The 21,488-nt window shown below is 53.4% G+C and overlaps 4 protein-coding genes across 6 annotated transcripts; 1 reads left to right on the top strand and 3 right to left on the bottom strand.

Moving 5' to 3' along the window:
• Positions 1–34: 34 nt before the first annotated feature.
• On the bottom strand, positions 35–4,432 carry LOC144077078 (phosphatidylinositol 5-phosphate 4-kinase type-2 beta-like). Its single transcript, XM_077604537.1, has 10 exons — positions 3,792–4,432; positions 2,933–3,030; positions 2,602–2,698; positions 2,367–2,519; positions 2,063–2,209; positions 1,885–1,923; positions 1,635–1,748; positions 1,172–1,460; positions 938–1,041; positions 35–630 (listed from the first exon to the last, which is right to left on the bottom strand). The coding sequence occupies exons 1-10, from the start codon at positions 3,936–3,938 to the stop codon at positions 550–552; spliced, it is 1,269 nt and encodes a 422-aa protein (XP_077460663.1). The 5' UTR covers positions 3,939–4,432; the 3' UTR covers positions 35–549.
• Positions 4,433–4,879: 447 nt separating this feature from the next.
• LOC144077909 (polycomb group RING finger protein 2-like) lies at positions 4,880–9,205 on the top strand. The gene is made up of 9 exons (XM_077606014.1): positions 4,880–5,008; positions 6,117–6,244; positions 6,677–6,773; positions 6,852–6,907; positions 6,980–7,109; positions 7,240–7,279; positions 7,361–7,459; positions 7,542–7,622; positions 8,075–9,205. The coding sequence occupies exons 2-9, from the start codon at positions 6,127–6,129 to the stop codon at positions 8,468–8,470; spliced, it is 1,017 nt and encodes a 338-aa protein (XP_077462140.1). The 5' UTR covers positions 4,880–5,008; positions 6,117–6,126; the 3' UTR covers positions 8,471–9,205.
• Positions 9,206–9,338: 133 nt separating this feature from the next.
• On the bottom strand, positions 9,339–11,142 carry LOC144077910 (CDGSH iron-sulfur domain-containing protein 3, mitochondrial-like). 2 transcript variants are annotated; one of them, XM_077606016.1, is made up of 4 exons: positions 10,842–11,142; positions 10,679–10,773; positions 9,937–10,056; positions 9,339–9,800 (listed from the first exon to the last, which is right to left on the bottom strand). In XM_077606016.1, the coding sequence occupies exons 2-4, from the start codon at positions 10,745–10,747 to the stop codon at positions 9,612–9,614; spliced, it is 378 nt and encodes a 125-aa protein (XP_077462142.1). In that variant the 5' UTR covers positions 10,748–10,773; positions 10,842–11,142; the 3' UTR covers positions 9,339–9,611. The 2 variants fall into 2 exon arrangements, with proteins under 2 accessions (XP_077462142.1, XP_077462141.1); XM_077606015.1 differs by having other exon boundaries at positions 10,679–11,142.
• A 1,302-nt stretch (positions 11,143–12,444) lies between these two features.
• On the bottom strand, positions 12,445–20,411 carry LOC144077776 (protein AF-17-like). Of its 2 annotated transcripts, none has more exons than XM_077605759.1 (20): positions 20,011–20,411; positions 19,493–19,572; positions 19,353–19,407; positions 19,152–19,261; positions 18,921–19,024; positions 18,665–18,758; positions 18,452–18,556; positions 18,251–18,379; positions 18,027–18,165; positions 17,148–17,924; positions 16,720–16,847; positions 16,545–16,635; positions 16,407–16,473; positions 16,181–16,326; positions 15,808–16,005; positions 15,568–15,644; positions 14,989–15,413; positions 14,813–14,897; positions 14,487–14,642; positions 12,445–14,048 (listed from the first exon to the last, which is right to left on the bottom strand). In XM_077605759.1, the coding sequence occupies exons 1-20, from the start codon at positions 20,117–20,119 to the stop codon at positions 14,025–14,027; spliced, it is 3,099 nt and encodes a 1,032-aa protein (XP_077461885.1). In that variant the 5' UTR covers positions 20,120–20,411; the 3' UTR covers positions 12,445–14,024. The 2 variants fall into 2 exon arrangements, with proteins under 2 accessions (XP_077461885.1, XP_077461886.1); XM_077605760.1 differs by having other exon boundaries at positions 18,452–18,553.
• Positions 20,412–21,488: the final 1,077 nt, after the last annotated feature.

Genomic DNA, 21,488 nt, shown 5'->3' with positions numbered 1-21,488 from the left:
ACGGTCCGATGTCGGCCGGCCGCGCCTTCTCGTCGATTGGGATCGTCGATGATCAAGCGGTCGACATTCATTAACGTGGACTCGTTCGCCCTCCGTAAGACGACTTGTTGTCGTATAAATATTTTCAATTCCACATTAAAAAAAGAAGCCTGCTTAATTTTCTGTCCTCCCTTTGGGGTCTCGCTTCCTTGGAAAAATATCCAAACGCACGCAAATACGTACATACTCAAAGCTATATCCGTGAATTTTTTTAAAAAATGCACGGGGTTGCTTATGCTTACGTTCCGGGTGCGTGTCGTCCATTTTGACGGGGTGACAACCAAAGGAGGGAGGCTTTCCAAAAAGAATTGCGCATCAAAGGGTCAGTGGTCCATTGGCAAGCCACGCTTTGCCGTGTCGGAGACGGAGAGGAGAGCAAGTGCAAAGAGCCCATTGGGGGGGGGGGAAAGGGAGAGGCTTGGGTTTTGGGCCGCCGCCGCTGCCCGAGAACGTCGCTCGCTGGAGCCAACACGAGAGGCTCCTCCAAGAGGGCGGGCGGGGCGGAAGAGTCTAGGACAAGATATTGGACATGAACTCATAGAAGCGCTTGGAGTACTGCTCCGGGTTCACCGTGGAGATCTCGGCCCCCGCCTGGGAAACACACGGAAGACAAATCGCATTGACTTTTTGGCCTCAAGCACATCATTTTCTGGCCTCAAATCAACGCCTTGGAGCTCCACTCGTGCCCAGCTCGTGGGTTAAGACACCAACATTTTAGCCCCACATATATGATTTGGCTCAAAGGGATCATTCAACGTCACCTCGGAAGACTCGGTAGCGTACAATTAAACAATGGATAGAGTGCCATTTAAGTCAAAGAAGAAACGAGCCGGACGGATTCCACACGGCGTTCATTTTGGACAGCGTTGAGCGTGGGCGGGTTCAAAGAGGCACTCACCCCATGTTTCACAGTCTTGGCAGCGTGGGCAGCTTTTTTCTTGGCGTCGTAATGTGTGAGGATGTCAATGATGGCCATGAAGTACACCTCTTTCTTGACAGCACCTAGCCACGGGAAAGTGCATTCGTTAACGGAAGGAAGGTAGACGGACGGCAGTGGGACGTTGATATCAATTCCATTTGTCTGCGTTTACTATAAACGTGGACGGACGGACAGAGGGAGGAAGTGACTCACCCTGGTGGCTCTTGATGGCGTAAACGTCCACCGTGGGGTCAAAGTCGCCGGGCCCGAAGAAGCCGCAGTTGAGGGGGTCGCCCGGGCTATCGGGCGGGGTGCCGAAGGAGCCGCCCAGCGCGCCCCCCAGCGGACCGCCTCCTCCTCCTCCTCCTCCCGTACCGTCCGTCTCGTAGTCTTCCTCCTCGCCGGCGCCGGCCTCCGCGTCCGTCTCCTCCTGCTCGGCTCGGTCCACGTCGTGGATCCCCACCAGGAGGCTGTAATCCATGATCTTCAGAGTGGCCAGAAACTGAAAGACGTGGTGGGAAAAAGTTCAAATAGGAAAAAAACGAAACAAAGAGAGAAAGAAAAACAACAGTCTCCACGGCCAAGCGGATGGAATGGTAAGGCTGGGCCTGGATGGAAGCCCTTTGGAAAATAGATGGAGGCCAACCTGGGTTTAGCCATCAAAAGTCCACTTTACCTCCACGTCGTGTTTGAGCTTCTCTAAAAAGTATTTCTTGTTGTCATCTCCGATTTCCAGTTTGTGGCCTTCGTTCAGGAAGTCGTTGTCTTTGAAGGTGGGCAGCTCTTTGGCCTGCAGAGAATTGGGGGGGCACACACCTCTTTTTTTTTGCCCACAAAAATCCTGGAGTTCCGCCCACTCGGGTCCGATTCTTTCCAAGCCACCTCAAATCTGTGGAGGCTACTTTGAGATTGACGGGGAGACGTACCTTCTCCTTGTCGCTCGCTTCCCTGGAGACCGTCGAACCCTAAAAGACAAAGGACCGGGGCAACGTCAGACGACGACGACGATGGCGCTTCCGAGGTGGATAAGTGAGCCCTACGGGGTCGGGTCGGCGACAGACACCCGGCTTGGCGCTAGGAAATGGGAGAGGGCGGGCAAAGTACCTTCAGGTCGTACTTGCGATGGACGGGCAGGCGGTGGCTGAAGACGTTCCGGGTGACGACCATGTACGTTTCCACGCCGTCCACCGTCAGCCTGTACATCCCCAGAAATTGAGGAAGCAGCGTGTTGCCGTGACACTCCACTATGAACTGGGCGGGGCGGGACGGGGCAGGGCAGGGCAGGGCAGGGCGAGGCGCAAAGAAGGGCGGCCAGGTGACAAAGATACGCAAGCGTTCTTCTTTCGGCCGGCCCCGAAAGGCCGGCGCCTCTCCCGGACGACGGCGTGGAAAAGCGCAAAGGCCCCACCTGGTGGTATTTCTTCAGGATGTTGTGCATCTCGGCGATGTCCTCGCTAGACACGGTCTTGATGACAAATCGATGGTCGTAGCTGGACAGGAAGCGATTGCCAAAGCGACCCTGGGCGTCGCTATTGCGGGGAGCGCTCCGCGTCAGCGAGTTCTGCCGCAAACAACGGCGACGACAAGATTGCCTTCCTCCCGCTCTCTCTTTTGGGCGATACGGCGAAAAACTAAAGGCTCACCTGGTAGTCTTGGTCGTCGATGGAAAACCTCTCCCTCAGGTTTCGGAACACGGCGGGACAATATTCCTTGAACTTGAAGCGACTGGGAAGGTTTTCTCTGGCGAGGGAGAGAGAGAGAGAAAGTCACGCCGTCGAGCCGGCCTTGACCCACTTGTTGGGAATGCCATGGTGCTCGTATAATGACAATTAAAGGCATTCCATTCAATCTTACGAGCGAGCGGCTTTGATAGAGGCGCGGGTTCCTTTTGAGGGCTTAGATTAGAATTGCACTCATTCCGACCGACCACGTCCAAGAGTATCGGAGAGGACACTTTTCCACATGTGTACCTACTTGTTGAACAGGTGGTTGTCCACTTTGATCTTACTGTAGGCTTTAAAATCATCTGGCATCAGCATCACTGGCACAGGCACATTACTCAACTCGTTGATCTGACGGAAGGAAGAAGAAGAGAAAAATACGCTGGGTTAATTAACAACGCCGCCATGAAAATGACTCCCGCTGCAAAGACAGACGCGAGGCCAACCGGCCTCTCTCTCATCTCATTCTCTGAACCGCTTTATCCTCATTAAGGTCGCGGGGGGTGCTGGAGCCTATCCCAGCCGATTGCGGCCAACCGGCCTCTCTGTGATTAAAAAGAGGAAGTGCTTAGCGGAGAGACCACGACGATGTCACGTGTACAAGTCTTCAGGTGTGCCCAACGAAAGTGCCCAATTGAGAAAAAGACGCTTGGCCGGCCGGCGGCAGCGGAAGTGACAATGGCGGTCACACCCTCTCGATCGGTGGCACTCTGCCTACACCGTTCTCCAGTTTACATTCCTAAGCCTAGCAACACATGGCGGGAGGAAAAAATAAAGTCAAGCTTAGCTCAAGAGTGCAAAAGTGCGGGAGGGAGCTGGAATGTCCTATGCTGTATACGTGCGTGCACAACACCGAGGCCAAATGACGCTACAAGTGCTTGACAACAATAACAGTCCGCACGGAGCACGCAAACACGTCATGAATGAATGAATGGTCGCCACGACACGACTATTCATGGAGTCAAGGAATGAATGGTCGCCGTCGCATTATGGGGTGACTTTTACACGCGAGTCCAGGCGGCTTACGAACGAGCTAATACCGGAATAGCAACAGAAGCAAAGCCACTCGGGAGTGGAAGCTAGCGTAAAGCGTAAAAAAAAAAAGGAATTACCGTGTGATTGGCGCCCCACATCAAAACGCTGAGGATGGGTTCGCTCGCCCGGAACAGTTTGACTTTCTGTCCAATAAAATGCTTCTTTTTCGTCTTGGTTTTGCTAGCGCTGACAGGCGCGGCGACGCTGGTGCAATTGCTTGACATGTTGCCAAGCCCGGGTGGGGGGCGTTTAAACGCCACCGAAAAAAATGGGAAAGGCGAGTGAGCGAGCGAGCGAGCTTCCTTGCTTGCTTCAAACAGAGCAACGCGATTACAAGTGCATCGCGCTCGTTCCTTCGACTCCAAGCGAGTCCCTTGTCTTGGAGAGGCGTCCGGTTAGGAGTCACGGGTAGTCGAGCATTTTGCGGCGTCACCGCCCTCGTCTTCCTTCTCGAACAGGCCGCGGGTCCGCGGTGCAGCTAGCCGGCCATCAGGCTACGACGCGCTGGGTCTCTTCAAAACGAGCCGCCGCCGCCGCCTCGCACATTCGTCCAAGAGCTTTTCGTGGGCCCTCTCGATATTTAAAGTGGCCCGCTTTCACTTTGCATTCGTTCATTTCATCCGGATGCGCCCCAAATGCTTGTCAGTCGTCCCCAAGCAGCGTAGCGGTTCGGTGTCTTGCCCAAGATGGCGTCTGACTCGTCTTTGGCCGACAGCGCCTCCGCCAGGTCGCCGAGTGAACTGCTCCTACGGGGACTTGTCGTTAGCCCCGTGCAACCCGATTGGGCCTGTTGTTACTATGTAGTAGTACTAGTAGTGTTTGAACTTGAAATCGTTTTGGGTGCACCATCTAAAAGCGATCATGGTTTTCCCGTCCCGTCTCACTTTCGGCGGACAGCTATTCCAAAGTGGAATAGTCAAGACTGGACACATTTAAGCTTTCATAGCAGGCAGGGGTGTCAAACTGAGAAAGAGCGCGATGGCCATTGACGGCGCTAGACGTCCACTGCATGTTGCCGTTCACCCGCGGCAGTAAATAGAACGTCCGCTGTTAAAAGACCTTTTTTTTTTTTAACTATGAAGTGTTGCACGGGACAAGGCGCGAGGGGGGTGGAAGGGGGGGAGGGAGGGAGATAGACGACCAAATAATATCACGTGATCCAAAATGGGCAGTCCTCCGACGGGGCTGGGGGGGGGGAAAGCCATTTTCTGGCGCTGCTGCAAATCGGAACCAAGCGCTAAAAGGGATCCCGGATCCTCGCTGGGAGGAGAAGGACGCGTCCATGTCAAAGCAGGTACGCTTGAAATGTCGGAGCGAGGCTCCGCCATTAGCCACCCGTTAGCTTAGGGCTAGAAGGCGAGATCTAGGGCTAGGAGAACCTCCCTCCCTCCCTCCCTCTCTCCCTCTCTCTCCGTCTCTTCGTCCCTCCCTCACCTCTGCACGGTGTCACATTTGGGGCCGCCCGCTCTCGTTCGAGCCCTGTCACTGAATTTAAGATGGCTGCTTTGTGTACCACCGTGATTCTCCCCGAGTGTGCGGTCTCTTTGGCTCGGCTCGACTCGGATGGGTCCGGCACGACCGACGCCGTCCGTCGTGCCGTCAGCCGCACACGGCGGAGGCGGAGCAACTCCGTCCAAACGGGCTCCCCTCTTTGTCGGGGCTCCGGCCCAAAGAGGAGGCCACACGGGGGGCTGTTGGGGGAATCGGCGGCCAAGATCGCTCGCTCTCTCGCTCGCTCGATCTATCTGTCTGTGTCTGTGGCGTCACTTTCGGCGGCCATGGCTCTCTCTCTCTCTCTCTCTCTCTCTCTCTCTCTTTGTCCGATGGCGAGCCGCCGCAGACAATTGTCTGAAAACCCAAGGACGGCTCTCTTAGCCAGTCTCGTCCGGACGAAGGACGGCTCTCCTGGCCTGTCTCGTCCGGACGACGGACGCCGGACCGCAATGAACGGAAGCCGTTCCGTGCACACAGCATGTGTCGCTCGCGCTAGTCAGTCAAAGAGGGAACCTGAGATTGACGGCAATGGACGCTCGCTCGATCTGGTCCCTTTCAGCCTCTCCCAGTTCAAAAGGATTGGAGTTATTTTGCCGTCAATGGCAGCCAAGGAGTTGAACGGCGTCAGAGCAGCCATTTATCCATCAAAACAAGAAATTCCCACAGCAAAATAAACACCCCTTCAAATGCTCTTTATTCCTCTTCTTTCAGTTGACAACATTTGAGTTTTCATTTTATCCGATCTAAAACGATTCATTATTTTAGGACTCAATGCTTTGTTTTTTCCCCCCCTCACAATGAATACTTCAATTCAGTCTTGATTTGGAAAGGTGCACGACAATCGGGGGAACCCTGGCTGTCCCGTAGGAATGCAATCCTAATTGAACATCCGTGTTTTCCTCTGGCAGATCTTCCTAGATGGACAAAATGCAGCCCAGTAGGATTAAAATCACAGATGTCAATTCCCACCTGATGTGTCCGCTGTGCGCCGGCTACTTGGTCGACGCTACCACCATCGTCGAATGCCTCCACTCTTGTAAGTGCGAAAAAATCCACACGCTCCATCCAGCGGATATTTTGGCCGCCGAGTCGGTCGGAGCGCCGTGGTCATCCGTCACTTATTTACCTGGGATGACACAGCCTTCCACCAAATATGGCTTAGAGGGACCAATGCGCTTAAAACAAAAACACACAATTGATTCATTTTCAGGATGAGTAATAACAGGGGAATAAATGTAAATAAAAGCCCGCGTGTGCTGGAGAATTGCCCGCCCGGTGCGGGCGCAGCCGTTTTGGCTACTAGTTTTGGACAATCCCAGCCTCGAGCACACAATGGCGTGCAAATTTGGTGGTCCGTCCGTCTTTGGGCCGAAAAGCTCCTTTGGGCATTTGGACGTGGTCCGGAGTAACCAACCAACGCTTCCTTTTGCCGTGACGTGGTTCGCTTGTCTTCTGTCCCTCCGCGTAGTTTGTAAGACGTGCATCGTTGCCTTTTTGGAGACCAACAAGTTCTGCCCCCGATGTGACGTCCAAGTTCACAAGACGTGCCCGCAGCTGAGCATCAGGTAAGCCGGCGTGGCTGGCTGACGTTCGCTCTTGGATTTCTTGCTCAAAATTCCTTTTTCTTTTCCCTCCCCATTCAGAGCGGACAAATCTCTACAAGACATCGTATACAAGCTGGTCCCGGGTTTGTTCAAAGGTAAGCGAGACGTGCCCCGATTGGAGCCGGCGACCGGCGTGGGCTGTCCGTCCGTCTCTCTTGCGCCCGTAGACGAAATGAAACGGAGGCGAGATTTCTACTCGGAGAATCGCGTGCTGGAGCCGGGGGAGGTGGTGGAGACGTTTAACATCGCCGAGGACGAAATCATCAGCTTGTCCATGCAGTTCTACGAGAGGAGCAAGTGAGTCTGAGAAGAAAGCTGACATGCTTATCCCTCAAAAGGGTTGTTCGCCCTCTAGTGGTGGCCCTAATGTGCTAGCTGTGTTATGGTTTTCATCATTCAGACCATACGTTTCTTCCTTTGTCTGCAGAACTAATGAGAAGCAGCGTCCAGAGGTGGACGGAGACAAGGTAAATAAAAGCGGTTTCCGTAAATGCCATGCATTTTTGTGTGCGTGCGTACTCACCCCGGATGATGACTTTTGTCGGCAGTCCAACGGTAAACGGTTCCTGCAGTGCCCGGCCGCCATGTCCGTCATGCACTTGGCCAAGTTCCTCCGAAGTAAGATGGACATACCCGGCAACTACAGGGTAATGAAAACGCCTGGCCAGCAGATGGAACAATCCCTCCTGCTTTTGCTCCTTTTGTGATAACGTGCGTGCGTGTCCATAGGTGGAGGTGTTGTATGGCGACGAGCCTCTTAAAGACTACTACACGCTCATGGATATTGCCTACTTCTACGAGTGGAGACGGGTAAGTCTTTGTCCTGCTTCAACTGTGAGCGCCGGCATCCAAGCTTGATCGGTTAGTTAAAAAAAACTAAATCATTGACAGTTTTGGTCTTTTATCCAACTCAAATAACAGTAAATGGCTTCCGGGAGTTCTTTCTTAACTTGAATTTTTCTAAAGTAGATGCATTTTACATGTCAAAAACTTGATTGGTTGCAAAGCTACCAACTAAAAGCTTCAGAAAATGATCAGACTCTATGAAAGATGTGATAAACAAACCCCAAAAGGTGAGAAAGGCCCATGGAGAGAGACATCTCTATGGCGTCAATTTCCAAAATCAAATGTTCTCGTATTTTGTGTTTCCCAAGTCCAAGTGAATATTTGGCATGTAGAGGTGCACTCGTAGCAAGCAGTTACTTTGCATTTGAAATTTGTGACCGCTTAACGGATTTGCGTGTGTTCGTACCTGGGCGCAGACTGGACCCATTCCCCTGCAGTACCTGGTGAAACCCGCTAGGAAGCGCCGGAGGCCGTCGGCCGCCCGCCGTCGCTCGGACGCCGTTGACGCCAGCCCCGCCTCGGAGAGCGATTCCCACAGCGACAAAGTCCACAGTCCGGCCTCGGGGCAGACGGGCCGAGCCTCGGCGCCCGGCAACGCCGCCACCGCCACCACCACCACCACCACCGCCGCCGAGCGCAACTCCAACGGGACGGGCGCGCCGGACCACGGCCAGCGCCGCGCGCTCTCCCCCAAGCAGGCGAGTTCCGCTCGCAAGGGCGCCGCCGCCGCCGCCACCGTCAACGGCACGGGCTCGGCGGGCGGCAGAGAGGAAGCCAGGGCGGAAAAGAGCGCCTTGCCGCCCGCCACCTAACATCCACGCCAACGGGGAGGACAGTGTTTGGAGGGGCGCAAAGTCGCTCGGAGGCCACGTTGGCCCGCCGCCGCCACGGCCCCATCGACGTTAGACTAGAACGGTGCCGCCGTACGGACTGTACAGTATGTATCCAGTGTGCGCACATATGTATAAACTTATCTTTTATACGAGACGTTGTAATCGTTTTGTATTGGACGTTGCGGCGCTCGTTTGGTTTCCGCCGTTGAATTTCTGTAAAAGAGCGACGGCGGGGGAGCTTTGCCGGGAACGCCGAGACGCCACAGAGAGGCGGGCGGAGGCCGGCTCGCCAAACCAACGCCGACTGTAGAAAGTGTCCGGTCCGAGCCGGCGCCTCTCGGGCCACCAAAAACTGTTGATGCACTTTCCCGGCGTCGGCGGCGGTGGCGGTTCAAAGCCACCCAGCGGGTAGATTTGCCGCCCGCCGCACACTTTTCCAAGCACTTCCACGCTCGCCCGCGTCATTCAGAAGAGCTGAAAAGGGATTTACGATCACAAGGCCAGATGTCATTTCATGGAGTTGCGCGTTCCCGTCCGTTCCGGCGACAAAATCTGCATGTTTTAGCTCCGTAAAATGTTGACTGCTAGGTTGTTTTTTTTTGTTTTTGTTTTTAAACAAAGTGTTCAAGTCCTCGTTTGCCGAGAACGTCATGGCGTTGAGAAGCATACTGTGAAATAAAGTTGGATGCTGGCTGGCAGTGTTCTTGGCCCGTTGATGAGGCGTGCTTTATCGACGGCGACCCGAGGAGAAGCGTGTCGCGCCTAAGCCTTGGAGACAATCATCTAGGAGTTGGAGTCTGGTGAAAAAGGGCTTTCTTTCCCATTTTAAGGTTAAAGGAAGCACAAATTGCTGTTTTGGAATGCTGATTTTATCCAATGACGGCAGCCTTAGGTACAAAGAGCAGGCACAACATACTGGAAACAACTTGCTTTTAAATGACAAATGTCGTGCTTGTGTTGTGATCCAGATGCCAAACAATAACATTGGCCGGACGTGCCCGTTAAGGAGGGGGAAAAAAAGGGTCCGGTCAGACATATTTGGCCTGCTAGCAGCATCATTATTCAGTACAATTGGAGTAGAAAAGCTAGCTAAGCGCATAACATTTTGCAGAAGCATTGCTCATTTAAACAGTCCTTTGATAGACTTCACCGTGTCACTGTAGATGACCTTAAAATGGGAGCCATCGCAATAAGGAGCATTGGCCGTTTGCTTGCACGCGCACAACAACACGGTCTGGTCTTTGTCACAGCTGAAGCGGAGAGGAGAGATGGTGGGCGCCTTGTTCTTGTGAGCTCCATCGCAGTAAGGCTGGAGGGATGGACAACAACAAAAAGAAGACAAGAATTGTTGAAGTTCTACGGCTCTAATCGGAGGAAAAGCCATAGTAGCTTTTCTTTTTTGGGGCAAGGCGTTGGAAATCTTTCAAAGACGACGACGGGCAAACCTGTTTCTTGCTGTGTCCACACGCGCACCAGGCGTAACGTTTTCCGGCACGCAGGTGCACCCGGAAGGGCAGGCGAGCGGCGGGGACGGCTCCCGTGGTGGCTTGGGGACGAACGTGCACCTGGAAAGGAGGGCGACGCAAACAGGGCGCAGAGTCACTTGTAATTTGCTCTAGAGCGCTTCTAACTTGGCTTGGCAAGTCACTATGGACTGGAAGAGGTGGCAGCGATCATTCCCATTCTCTATCCGAATAGAATTGCATTTGACAAGAAGTCTTGGGGAAAGGCTGGTGATGATGATTTGACCATGATGATAGACATCCCATCTAATTAGCCTTTACGATAGATCGAGCGGGCCATACTTGAAAAGGCAATTCAAAAATTGGAACTCCAACAAAAAGGAGACTATTCCAAGGCATATAGCTCATTCTGAACCTAGCCTGATAGCAACACTATCAATCAATGAAAAGCCTTTATTGTCATTATACCACAGCTGTGTATACCGAAATGAGTGGTGCTATTCCACAAAGTGCGTGTTTCTCAGTAAAAACAAGTCATATCAAAAAAATCACGTCCGGGTAAGGTCAATTCTAAAATATTGCACAATGTAGTAGTATGTAGTGGAAAAACACAATCAATCCAGCAAGGTTGATGGATTAGAAAAACACACACACAAAGTGTGAGAGTGTATTTTTAAAGACAGCAGCTAAGTCAACATGTTTGCAATTTGTCAAGAAATCTTACCAGTGAGAAGGCAGGTAAGAGCGGGCGAGGTCGTTGAAATGTTCGCAGTCCCCTCCACAGCGCGTTCATGTTGCTATTCTTGTTCCTGTGTTCCTCTGTCGAGTGAAAAGTATTTAGCTGGCTGGGATGGGATGGGAGGGAGGCGACTCGACGACTGACCGACCTATAGGATTTCCTTGTGCTGGCTTGTCTGAAAGCAATGGGGCTCGCCGCCTCGAGAATGGAAACAAAGCATAGTTACGTGGCCTCCTTATGTATACTATAGTAGTTAGCTATGCGCTCTGGTCTATACACTTCCGCCATGACGACACACTCCAAAGAAAGCAAGCCAAGTTATTCGCTCCAAGAACAATGACAACTGCGGTTCAAAAGACTGAACGCGGAGGGACTCGGCTCGGCCCAGGGAATGTCAACAAAGCACGGTCACTAAGTAGCCTCCGCGTGTGCGTAGTTAGTAGCTGTGCGCTGTGCTCTCTGTACACTTCCGCCATCACGCGACATTTCCGTTCCAGCACCCCGTGGTCGAGTACAAGTTCAAAAATGACAACAAAATAAATAAATAAATACAAAAACATAATACATAAACACCTCAACCTTTCAGGTACAGTCACTACTGTGGACAACTGGACAAAACATTCTATTCTAACCTTGTTTGTCATTAAAAAAGATGATTCTACACCAGGGGTCGGGACCTTTTTGATGGAAAGAGCCATAAACAATTCATATTTTTTAAATGTTAATCCTTGAGAGCCGTGCTCCGAATTTAAAAGTCAACATACATGAAAATGTGTGACTTTTTTAGTTACTTCACCACTTTTAAAGTACAAAAAGTCTCTGAATTATTTTGACAACATTGTTACGTTGTTGCTAATCAATGAGTATCAATGAGAAAATCCATGCAAAAGAGTGTAATGAAAAAAAAATATTATAAGGCGCTGGGGTAGTGTCAATGCCATAATAGCAACGTAACGCTCCTATTCCTGCGCTTTCTCACCAGCAGTTTCCATAGTTTAGCTCACAGGTTAGTGGAGAGCCATATGCACCCATCAATAGAGCCATAGGTTCCCTACCCCTGTTCTACACAAATACCTGCAAAGAAGACTCTAAAGTTGATTTTGGATCTCGAAAATCCGTGCATAAAAAGTGTAAAAGAACACGTTCTACAAATGAGGAAAATACATTTATTGACAAAAATGGAGACATCCCACATTTGCATTTTACACACAAAAGTATCAAAATAGCAGGGATTTCATCTGAATAGGGACCAATTGATTGTGGGTGGGTGAATTTTCTCAGGCAAATACACTGTAAAATGAAAGTAGGTTTGTCATTAAAATCAGGTGCTTTTTAAAAATTATTATTATTATTATTATTATTATTTGGATTGGCCAGGTAACTATGCATTTAAAATCACGGCTCACTTTTTATTTATCCATGCGTATATTTGTCAAACCACAGCGATTGATGCAATCCCGATGCCAACGAGAGGGCTGCTCTAATATTCAAAGACTTTTCATACAGCGTCCGACGACATTCGTAACGTGGATAATCCCAAACCCCCCAGCTTTAAAGCGGGTGTTTTACGCGCACACAAACAAAATAGTACAAGAAAAAAAAAGTACAAGGCATCAGTACACAAAAGTACATTGAGAAAAATTGGGCTCAGGGTGCCCCAGTGCAATTTATAGGAAAGAAAAGCCAAGGCCGTTTGTACCGCTGCCTTCCTTAGATATTGACAGAACTTCACGCATAATTAATGAGGTGTGGCCATTGGCTCACGTGTTTTTCTTCTTTTTTTTGTTAACATCAATCATACACATTCCCATTCTGTCTTTGCTACTACATTGAACCCTTAACCTCCTAATGAGTTGCTTTCTGACAAAACTAACTATACTAAACTAGTGCTCTTGATGTGTCTTGGAGCGGACACTATTTCAAAAACAAGCCAAGATAATAAATCAAGAAGTGACAGTAGTAAAGATGGCTCCACCGCAAGTAACGCAACTAAAACACACTATCGTGACAGCATTTTCATGACAGTTAGCATCGTGTGTCGGGGCTTCATCTATCGAGTACTTTTCTGAAGCACCAACAACTAAACATTGGATTTGAACCCCCGAAAAATGACAGTTAAAAAAAAAAAAAAGAGTACACTGGATGTAAGTTATCACGATGCGGTTATTCACAAGTTTGATTGAATGAAATTGGTTAGCTAGACAATGCATTTCAATGGGTTTAGGATGATCGCTAACTCTCCATGTATCTGTAAACAAAAATACAAATAATAATAATAATAATAATAATAAAAACAATGATCAATAGCGTGAGCAATTGAGCCTTTGGCCGGAACTCTTTCTCTCTACATGTTCAGAAACATTAAGGCATTCTCTATCCAGTATTGCTAAATAAACAGCGAGTCAGCAGACGTCAAACTACAGAACGTACACGTAGAGCAAAAAAGCGGAGTGGCAATTTTCATTGAAAAATAAGGAGGACTAAATTGGCTCCGCCGACTACAAACGACGTCAAAAGTGCGCACAGATTCAGTGGGGGGGGGAAATTCACATGGACAACTTCCAAAAGTTTGCTTCTTAAACTGGACAGCAAATAACAAAAGCTATCCAAGTTACCTGGTTTTCAAGAAATGGAAGGACTCACTCTTGAAGGCCATTTGGACGGATAGATACGTACGTACGTATGTACGTACGTACACAGCAGTAAACCACGTGGCCTCCGAGTGAGTGGTAGAAAGACTTCTCAGAAAGTGAAAATGTTGAGGTAATCGCTAGCACTGGCCACACGCAGTCGTCGTGACGGCTGACTTTTGACCTTGGACCCGTGGGGAATCATCACACAAAAGTCCGTGTGAGAGAGAAAATAAGAGAAGAAAGCAAACGCCTGGAAGAAACGTGACTACGGAAGACATTTACGGGAAGACAAATAAAGGTGGGAGTGGCCTCCTCACCGGGGGACCAAATTCCGACATTAATTACGTACGACCGGAGAGGAACGCCATGGAAATGATGCGTTCGGCGAGATCGGCGCTTGAGATGGGGAGGAAGAAAAACAAAAAAACAAACCTAGATGGCTACCCCTGGGTCTAGCTGAGAAATTAGTGCAATTCAAGAGGAGAGCACGTTTTCTGTGCTCTCTGGAAAGCTGCCAGTGTAAAAAAAACAAAAACACGAAGAAAGCCGCCTTCCATACCTCCAAACAAGCTTCCCCTCGTGTCCACCCTCTTATACATTCATTCAAGAGAAGCGTAGAAATGGGCGTTCTGGCGTCCACCTCCGTTCAGTCATCGGGATGAGCCATTTCTTCTTGCCGCCGCCGACCGCGGGCGGATTCATCCGTTCTTGTCTCCCGGAGCCTGGAAAATGCCCATTAAAAAAAAGCCCTCAAACACACCGCGAGAGAGTCGCCCGTCGTAAGGCGACCCGACGCCGTGTGCGGTCTTTTGGTCGCGGGTCTTTTGGTCGCGGTCTTTTGGTCGCCAATGGCCATGAGCAGTTTCACTGAGCCGGCGTGTGAGTGTAGAAGAGTTTGTATGTACATGCGCTGTCCCTTTAAGAAGCGACGTCCGTCAGGGTCTTAACAAGTTCTCCAACAAAAAGCAATCAAAGTCCGGGAAATTTGGAGCTTTACTTTACCCTAATCATTAATAGGGCATTAAGTATGACTAAATAGTCATTCGCAGTTTGTATTTAGGGTATTTGAGCAACGATGTCAATGGTAATTATCAATAACCTTCCAGGCGACCAAAAGACCGGCGACCAATCGACCGTGTACCACCCGACGCAACGCTTGCCTTTTCGCTCCTGCCGTCCTGTCGGCCAAAGAGGCCGGCGCCGGCGGCTGGGGTCAACGGCGAGGCGGACGCCGGGCCTCCGGCCAGCGCCAGGCGCTGCTGCTGCTGCTGGCGCTGCCTCTGCTGAAGTAGCTGGCATACCACCACCCTCTGCTCCTATCATGGAGAAAGGGGCGGAATAAGTGCGGCCGGGGTGGGCCAAGCCATCCTCGCTCCTGGGCCCAGAGAACCGGACCCCTCGCCATGGAGCCCGGCCGGCCAGGCCGCCACATCGACGGAGAAGCGCATAGTAATTGTCTTTGCTTAGGAGTAAAATAATACATTACGGGAGTCAAGTTTTGGGACGCCAGGAACTGCTGGACTTGCTGCTCCAGAACCATCTGTTTGTGCTGCTCCGACGGGACCCCGCACCTGAAAGACGCAAGGTCAAATCCAGAGAATCAAGAGCGCTCTGCACGCCGACCCTCTTTTCCCCCCCCCGCCGTTCCGTTACGCTACGTACGGGCTCCCGCTCTTGGCCACTTGCGAGCTCTGCGCCGTTGTCTGGGGGTTGAGTGAAGGCGCCTGGGGGCGCAGTGCGGGGAGCGTGCCCTGGGAGACGCCGCTCCGGACGGGAGAACGTACGCCGGCGGCGCCGTCGGGGGCCCCGTTCCTACTCGGCTGGGGCCGCAGAGCGGGGAGCGTGCACCGGGAGCCGCCGCCGCCGCCGCCACCGCCGCCGCCACCGCTCCGGACGGGAGAACGTACGAAGGCGTCGGCGTCGGGGGCCCCGTTGGCACCGGGCCGAGGGCTCCCCGCCGCCGTCCCGCCCGCGCCGTCGCTCCAAGCTCGCCCGTTGGTGGCGTTGGCGGGGCTCGGTTGCGGCGGGGGAGTGCTCCGGAAGGACAGGGAGGAGCCGCTGCGGGACGGACTAGCAGAGCGGAGATCCTGGGAAGACAGACGCGCCCACTTCAGATCCTCCTCCGCCGGGCCGCCCACCCGCTTTCCGACCCTCCTAGTATAGCGTGCGTTTCGGGCAAAGCGGAACGGCCGTGCGCAAAAGGAAGAGCGTACGTGTGCATAAACACCAAGAGGTCCTTACCTCGGAGGAGGTAACAAAGGAAGGGTCATTAAGGAAACCGCTCTTCGACGGGGGGCTCTTATTGGCCGTTAGGGGGTCTGAGAAAAGAGCGGGAAAATCAAAGAGCCACGGAATTAACCTGCCGACTGCGCAAAGAGAACAAAATAGGACGTCTCCAGATGCGAACCGGCGGCGACGGGCGAGGAGAAACCGAGGGAGAGAGCGAGAGTGAGAGAGCGAGAGACGGGGCGCCAAGCTCACCTTGACTGGACGACGAGGAGTTGAGGCGGGCCACGGCGTGGAAGGATCCCCGGCCGGGATGAGCGTGAGGGAAAGGCAGCGCCAATTCCGTGTTGAGCGACTGCAGCCGCTCCCGTTTGGCCGTCAGACTGAGAATCTGCTCCTGGAGACGCTGGTTTTCCTGCTGCAGCGAGTGGAGCGACTGGAGGATGTCCACAACTGCCGCACACCGACGCATCCGTGGAATGACCATCCAGAGAGACAGAGAGAGAGAGAGAGAGAAGCGCTTCGTTAGGGTGATTCCACGGCCAAGTGTCGTAAGATCGTGTTCACCTTTGACCTTTGAGGAAGGTTTTTCTCAGCACGGCACAGATAGATACAAAGAAAGACTCACTGTTCACCCCCATTTCTCCGTCGCTGTGTTTCTCCAACAGGAGCTCGATGTGGGCGCTGGCCCGGGGGGCGTCTTCCCCACACGCCGGGACTCCGCCGCCATCCCTTTGCTCGAACAGGAGAGGGAGGGAGCCCACGGGAGAAGACCTGCGTCGGGCGGACGGACCGGGCAAAAGTAAGCGGGCTTTTTCTCGCTTCGCCCCAAAATACCGACGGAAAAGACGTACCGTGAGCAGAGACTCTCCCTCGGAGAGTTTCCCTGACACGGGAAGCGACAGTCGTCCAGCTCCGACTCTGGGAAAGGAGAGCGTGCGTATTCAGGCTGGCCATGAATGAAAAAAGAAGGGCGCCGGCGCGGCTCGTACCCGTCAGCGAGGTGGCGGCTTGACTCGCCGGCGCCGAAAGAGCGCCGATGAACCCCTGCGCGCCGTACGAGCCGCTCCAACCCGGATGCGCCTAGAAGGGCAAAGGGCGAGCGAGCCCCGTGGAGTTCAAGCGGCGACGAGGACGAGGCCGGCCGGGCGGTCGTGCTTTCCGTACCTGCGCTATCGAAACGGCCTCGCCGGATTGGATGGAGCGCGCCTGGCCGGGGAGGAGCCCCGACGACGGCGAAGCGCCGCACGCCCCTCCCAGCAGCGAGAGAGGCTTCTTGAGGCTACCGTAGATACCTAGGCAAGAAAGGTGGGGTTAAAAAAAAGGGCTCCAGACCATCATGGGGAAATGGACATGCTTGTACAACACGGGAGCTCATCAGGTCAATGGCCGCCAATTAGTAGGATGGCACAAACAGACTCAAAAGTCGGCGGCTTAAACATCTTTGGAGAAGCACTCTGTGACCAATCGGGATTGTCGTTTTTGGGTTGCCGCAGCTTGATGAGGACTTCAAGCTAAATGCTAAAGTCAAAGGTCCCTACAAGCAAAGACAAAGCCGAGCAAAGAGCACTTTTTCCACCCGCCCACTCACTCACCTGAGCCGAGCGGCGGGTCGCCGGGGCCGGCGGAAAAGGCGTCGGACGGCGACGAGGCCGAGGCCAGGCGGGGAACCGACGTCGGCTCGGGATACGCCGAGGGGGCCGGGCCCGGAGGAAGCGACGTGGGGCCGCGGTACGACGGCGGAAGGGCGCCGCGAGGGCGAGCGTGCTCTTTCCTCACTCGGTTCTTGCTCCCCCGAGGCCGGCCCGGACCGTGGCGGCTCTTCTTGTCGCCGCGGTGTCTTCTCTCCTGGGACGGCGGCGGTTGGCTCTCCCCCGGCGCCTCCGCCTCTTCCGGGATAGGCGGCGGCGTACTCCTTGGCGCTAACTTGCACAGAGACTTGGAGGTCCTGTGCTCTCCCGAAGAGGAGATCTTGCGGATCTTGCTGCTGCTGCCGCTGCCGCCCAGCACCGACGTGGAGGTGATGCGCATGACCGACCCAAACGTGGAAATGGTGACCTTGTTCTCGAAAGGGCCGGCGTTTCCGTCGGACCGACGGTGGCCCCGCGGAGCCTCGGCGGGAGTCGCCGCCGCCGCCTCTTCCCCCTGACGATGATCGCTCTCCTCGTCTCCTCGCGCCTCCGCTTTGTCCTCCTCCTTCTCGTCCTCCGGCGGCCTCCGGTGACGCTCTTTGCGATCTTCTCTGCCGTGGTGGTGATGGTGGTGGTGGAGGTGGTGTTGGTGGTCGCCCCCTGGCCGGTGGTCGCGCTCCGGACGCGAGGAGGAGGAAGAGTACTGGTGGAAATCTTGCGCCGCCGAAGACAGGGCTCCGCCTTTTGCCGGCAAAACCACAGTGTCGGCGCTCAAACTTTGCCGAACGCGGGAATCTACCCGCCGTCCCTCCCGCCGCAGCCCAAGCGTTAGCCCGGTCGTACCTGGATGGAACGGACTGGAGGAGCGGGAAGAGGAGGAGCTCCTGCCGTTGCTTCCCGTTTTCTTGCCGTGGTGACCGTGGGAACTGACATTCTTGGACTTGGCTTCGCCGTCTTTGCCAGCGCCGTGACTGGAAGAGAGCTGTCCCCCCCGCACACGCGCACCCTAAGATGATTGGCCGGCTCGCCGTACGCCACCGCGGCCCGGCGGACCCCGCTGCCCTTACCGTGTCCAAAGGGCCGGCGGACCCCGCCCCCCGTACCGCCTCCAAAGGGTCGGACGTGGCCGGCGGCGGCACCGGGCGGTCGGACGACGGCCCGTGGCGCTCCTTTGGCCGCATCTTCTCCTTGTGACTCTGCAAATCAAGTCCACTGGGGTTACGTCTTGGCCTGGCGCTTAACGGGTTAAGCGCAACGGCGCGTGGGACCTTTCTCTGCCGGTGAAAGTGACGCTTGTCTTGCGACGGAGAGGCGGAGCGCCCCCCGGGATGAGCCGAGGCGCTCCCGGCATTTTCGCCCGAACGTCGTTTCTTCTGCGGCGGACGACAAGACGTCGGCCCGTTTCCCCCATCGAGCGCGGCGACGGACAGCGCAAAACTTGGCGGCGGCGGCGGTGACGACGGGGAACGAAGCTCTCGTACCATTTTGTTGTAGTGGCGCTTGCAGTAGCCACAATATTTGACGTTGTCCGCCTCGGGGCCTTCCTCCTCGCACAGCAGGCCCGCCATCTGAGCGCTGACGGAAAAATGCTTTTCTTCACGAGAACAGAACGACGTTTGTCCGGGTGAAGCGTTCATTTGGACAACGCGTGGATTCACGCCAAACGCGTCACGTTGTGTCGGCGTTTGGACGAGCTCCGTGGGCGCCCGGACAAACCCACGAGAGAGGACCGCCTACCAGGTGACGTGGAAGGCCTGTCTGCAGCCCTGCCGGTTGCACGCCATGCACGCCCCGCACGCCGCCTTGCTCTCTCGACCGTGGTCCTCGCAGATGTAACATGTCTGGGGAAAGGAGAGGGAGGGGGTTGAGCTCAGATCCTAACCTAAGTCCGGGAATTGGGATGACCGTCCTCAAGTGGAGGAAGTGGAGGATTCAAAAAAAAAACTAATGTTGAAGATGCTTCAATACCTTCATGTATCGCTCGTGTGGAACATACTGGAGAATGATGGGCTCCATGGTCAGGACGTTGGCAAACTGCACCTCGGGGATGTAGAGGGCGCACACCACGTGAGCCCAACCTGACCGGGGGAGGGAGATGGAAAGCATGAAAAATGAAGGACGGGGACAAAAAGGGGCGAATGGCAGCGTGAAGCAAGGTTAGAAGATGACCTCCGCTGTCTGTTCTCTTGAGAGCGCCATCTTTGTGGGGGCATAACTCGCACCTCTAAAGAAAAAAAAGGAGCACGGCTTATTGGGTCAGAGGAAAGAGTGTGTGTGTTTTTAATTTGTATTTTTTGGGCGATACTCACCACTCTGGCCGCCCTCTCCTGGGACTCGCACTTGCGACAGAACCACGGACCCGTGGGCACCTGGACGATGCCGTAGCATGCTGACACACAAACATTTCAGGTTCATACCAACCGACGGGGACAAAAGGCTTCGTGAACGTCGGGGTCACGCCCCCCACTTCAAAACTCCAACACAAAAGCTCACAAGTACGAGGCGCGACTCCAGCTTGACCTGAAGTTCTACGTGCTTTTTTTTCTCCCCCGTTTATTCCGTCCATCAAAAGGCACCTTCAGGCAAGCAGGACCACTATGCCGTCAAGTGGGGGGGGGGCCATGTCGGCTCAGTGTCAACAACAAATGGCCCTCCCACGAGGGCAGGTTCCTGCTGCCTGGAACCGCCTCAGCCAAACAAACCCAAAAGCCGTCTAGGCCAGAAGCCCCCCCCCCCTCTCCCTCTCTAGCCCACCCCCGCTACCTTGGTCGTCGCAGCTGTCCGCTAACGAATTGTGTGCTAACAGGCGGCTAAAGGTTTTGTATACCTTGATGCACGGCGACGTTGCAGCCGTGTCCGTCACAGTAGACGAGTGGATTCTCCGCCCACCCTCGCTCGTCGGAACACACGCAGCAACCTCCGACCATTTCCCGCATGCTTCTCCCATACGAAGAAGTGTATCGGGGGGGCGGCGGGGCGGGAGGGGGGCTGTATCGCCCTCTCCCGGCAGCGGCGCGGGCGAAGAGAAAGCCGAGAAGAATGTCGTGTCTCTCGCTCGCTCGCTCGCTCGGACCTCGAACCGTCCGTCAGGCGGCGGGGGGCGCCGCTCGCCCCCTCCCTCGCTAGCGCCGCCGCAGGGCCAATTTGGGCGGAAGGTCGCTCGCTGCTAACGTTTTTTCCGTGATGTCCTCCCAGTCCCCATAGAGGCGATGCAGTGCGCATGCTCACATCGGATCCTCCGAGTCAGAAGAACCGCTAGAGCCGAGGTAGCGGTCGCGCGTCACACGCACACACACGCACACGCACACACACCCACACACCTCCATTTTACATTTCCTTCTCTCTCAAGCAAGGCGACGATGAGAACTTCACATCATCGACGAGCGGTTGCCTTTTTTGTTTTCAGCACACCGAGTCGTTTAAAAGACGAGCCCGGGAGGTGCGCCATTAAAACCGCTGGATGCGATACTTTGTGTGATGAACGGCTCGACAGCGACACCCGCTGGGGCTTGGTGGAATAACAGGTCACAATTGCAAGCGATTTCACCAGCCATGCTTTTCAAATGAAACATTTCGATTTCCTGCATCAACCAGCAGAATTAAAAAAAAAAGAAATAGAGGTCGATTTCAAGAACGTAGCACACAATTGTTTTTTTTTTCTTGACTCAAAATGGTGGTACTAAATAGAGTGAAAAGAGTAGCCCAAAAACGACTCAAGTAAAAGTACTGTTTGTTACCTTAATGAAATTAGACTTCAATACACCTATTGGTGTCAATTTGTACTTGAGTAAAAGTACAAGTTAGCGCCTTTAAATGTACTCAGAGCGAGTAAGTAAGTGACTTCCTTCCTGTGTGCGTGTGTGGTTACAAAAACACTTGAGACAAGTTCAACCTCACACTTTTTTTTTGGAAGACATAAATGCAGAAGAAGATAACCCCCACCCACGTGAAACGTTAATAAAACGTGCCAGTCACTTTTCATGAAGTATGCTGTTCAAATACTTTTCATTTGATAGTTGATGCATGTTTGACTTGACTAGACTTATACTGGATCTCCGACCTAAAGTGTCAACACATTTCTGAAAGTCTGAGAAGGACACACTCACTCAATAAAACACACACATCCAAATAATGACTTCCCCTAAACACCAAACAAATAAGGAGTAATGCAGTGAGAAGCCTTTTAATGGCTCTTCTGCTTCTTTTTGAGTGAGTTTCAAATTCCAACATGAGGCCATGTGCTCAGATGGCAAATTTATTTGGCCTGCTTGGTTGGGTTTTTAGCGGGTACTGCGGGTTTCTCAC

This window comes from Stigmatopora argus, chromosome 7, assembly GCF_051989625.1.
Source record: "Stigmatopora argus isolate UIUO_Sarg chromosome 7, RoL_Sarg_1.0, whole genome shotgun sequence".
Lineage (NCBI taxonomy): Eukaryota > Metazoa > Chordata > Actinopteri > Syngnathiformes > Syngnathidae > Stigmatopora > Stigmatopora argus.
The sequence above is the reverse complement of the archived record's forward strand: the minus strand, read 5'-3'. Positions and strand labels throughout refer to the sequence as shown.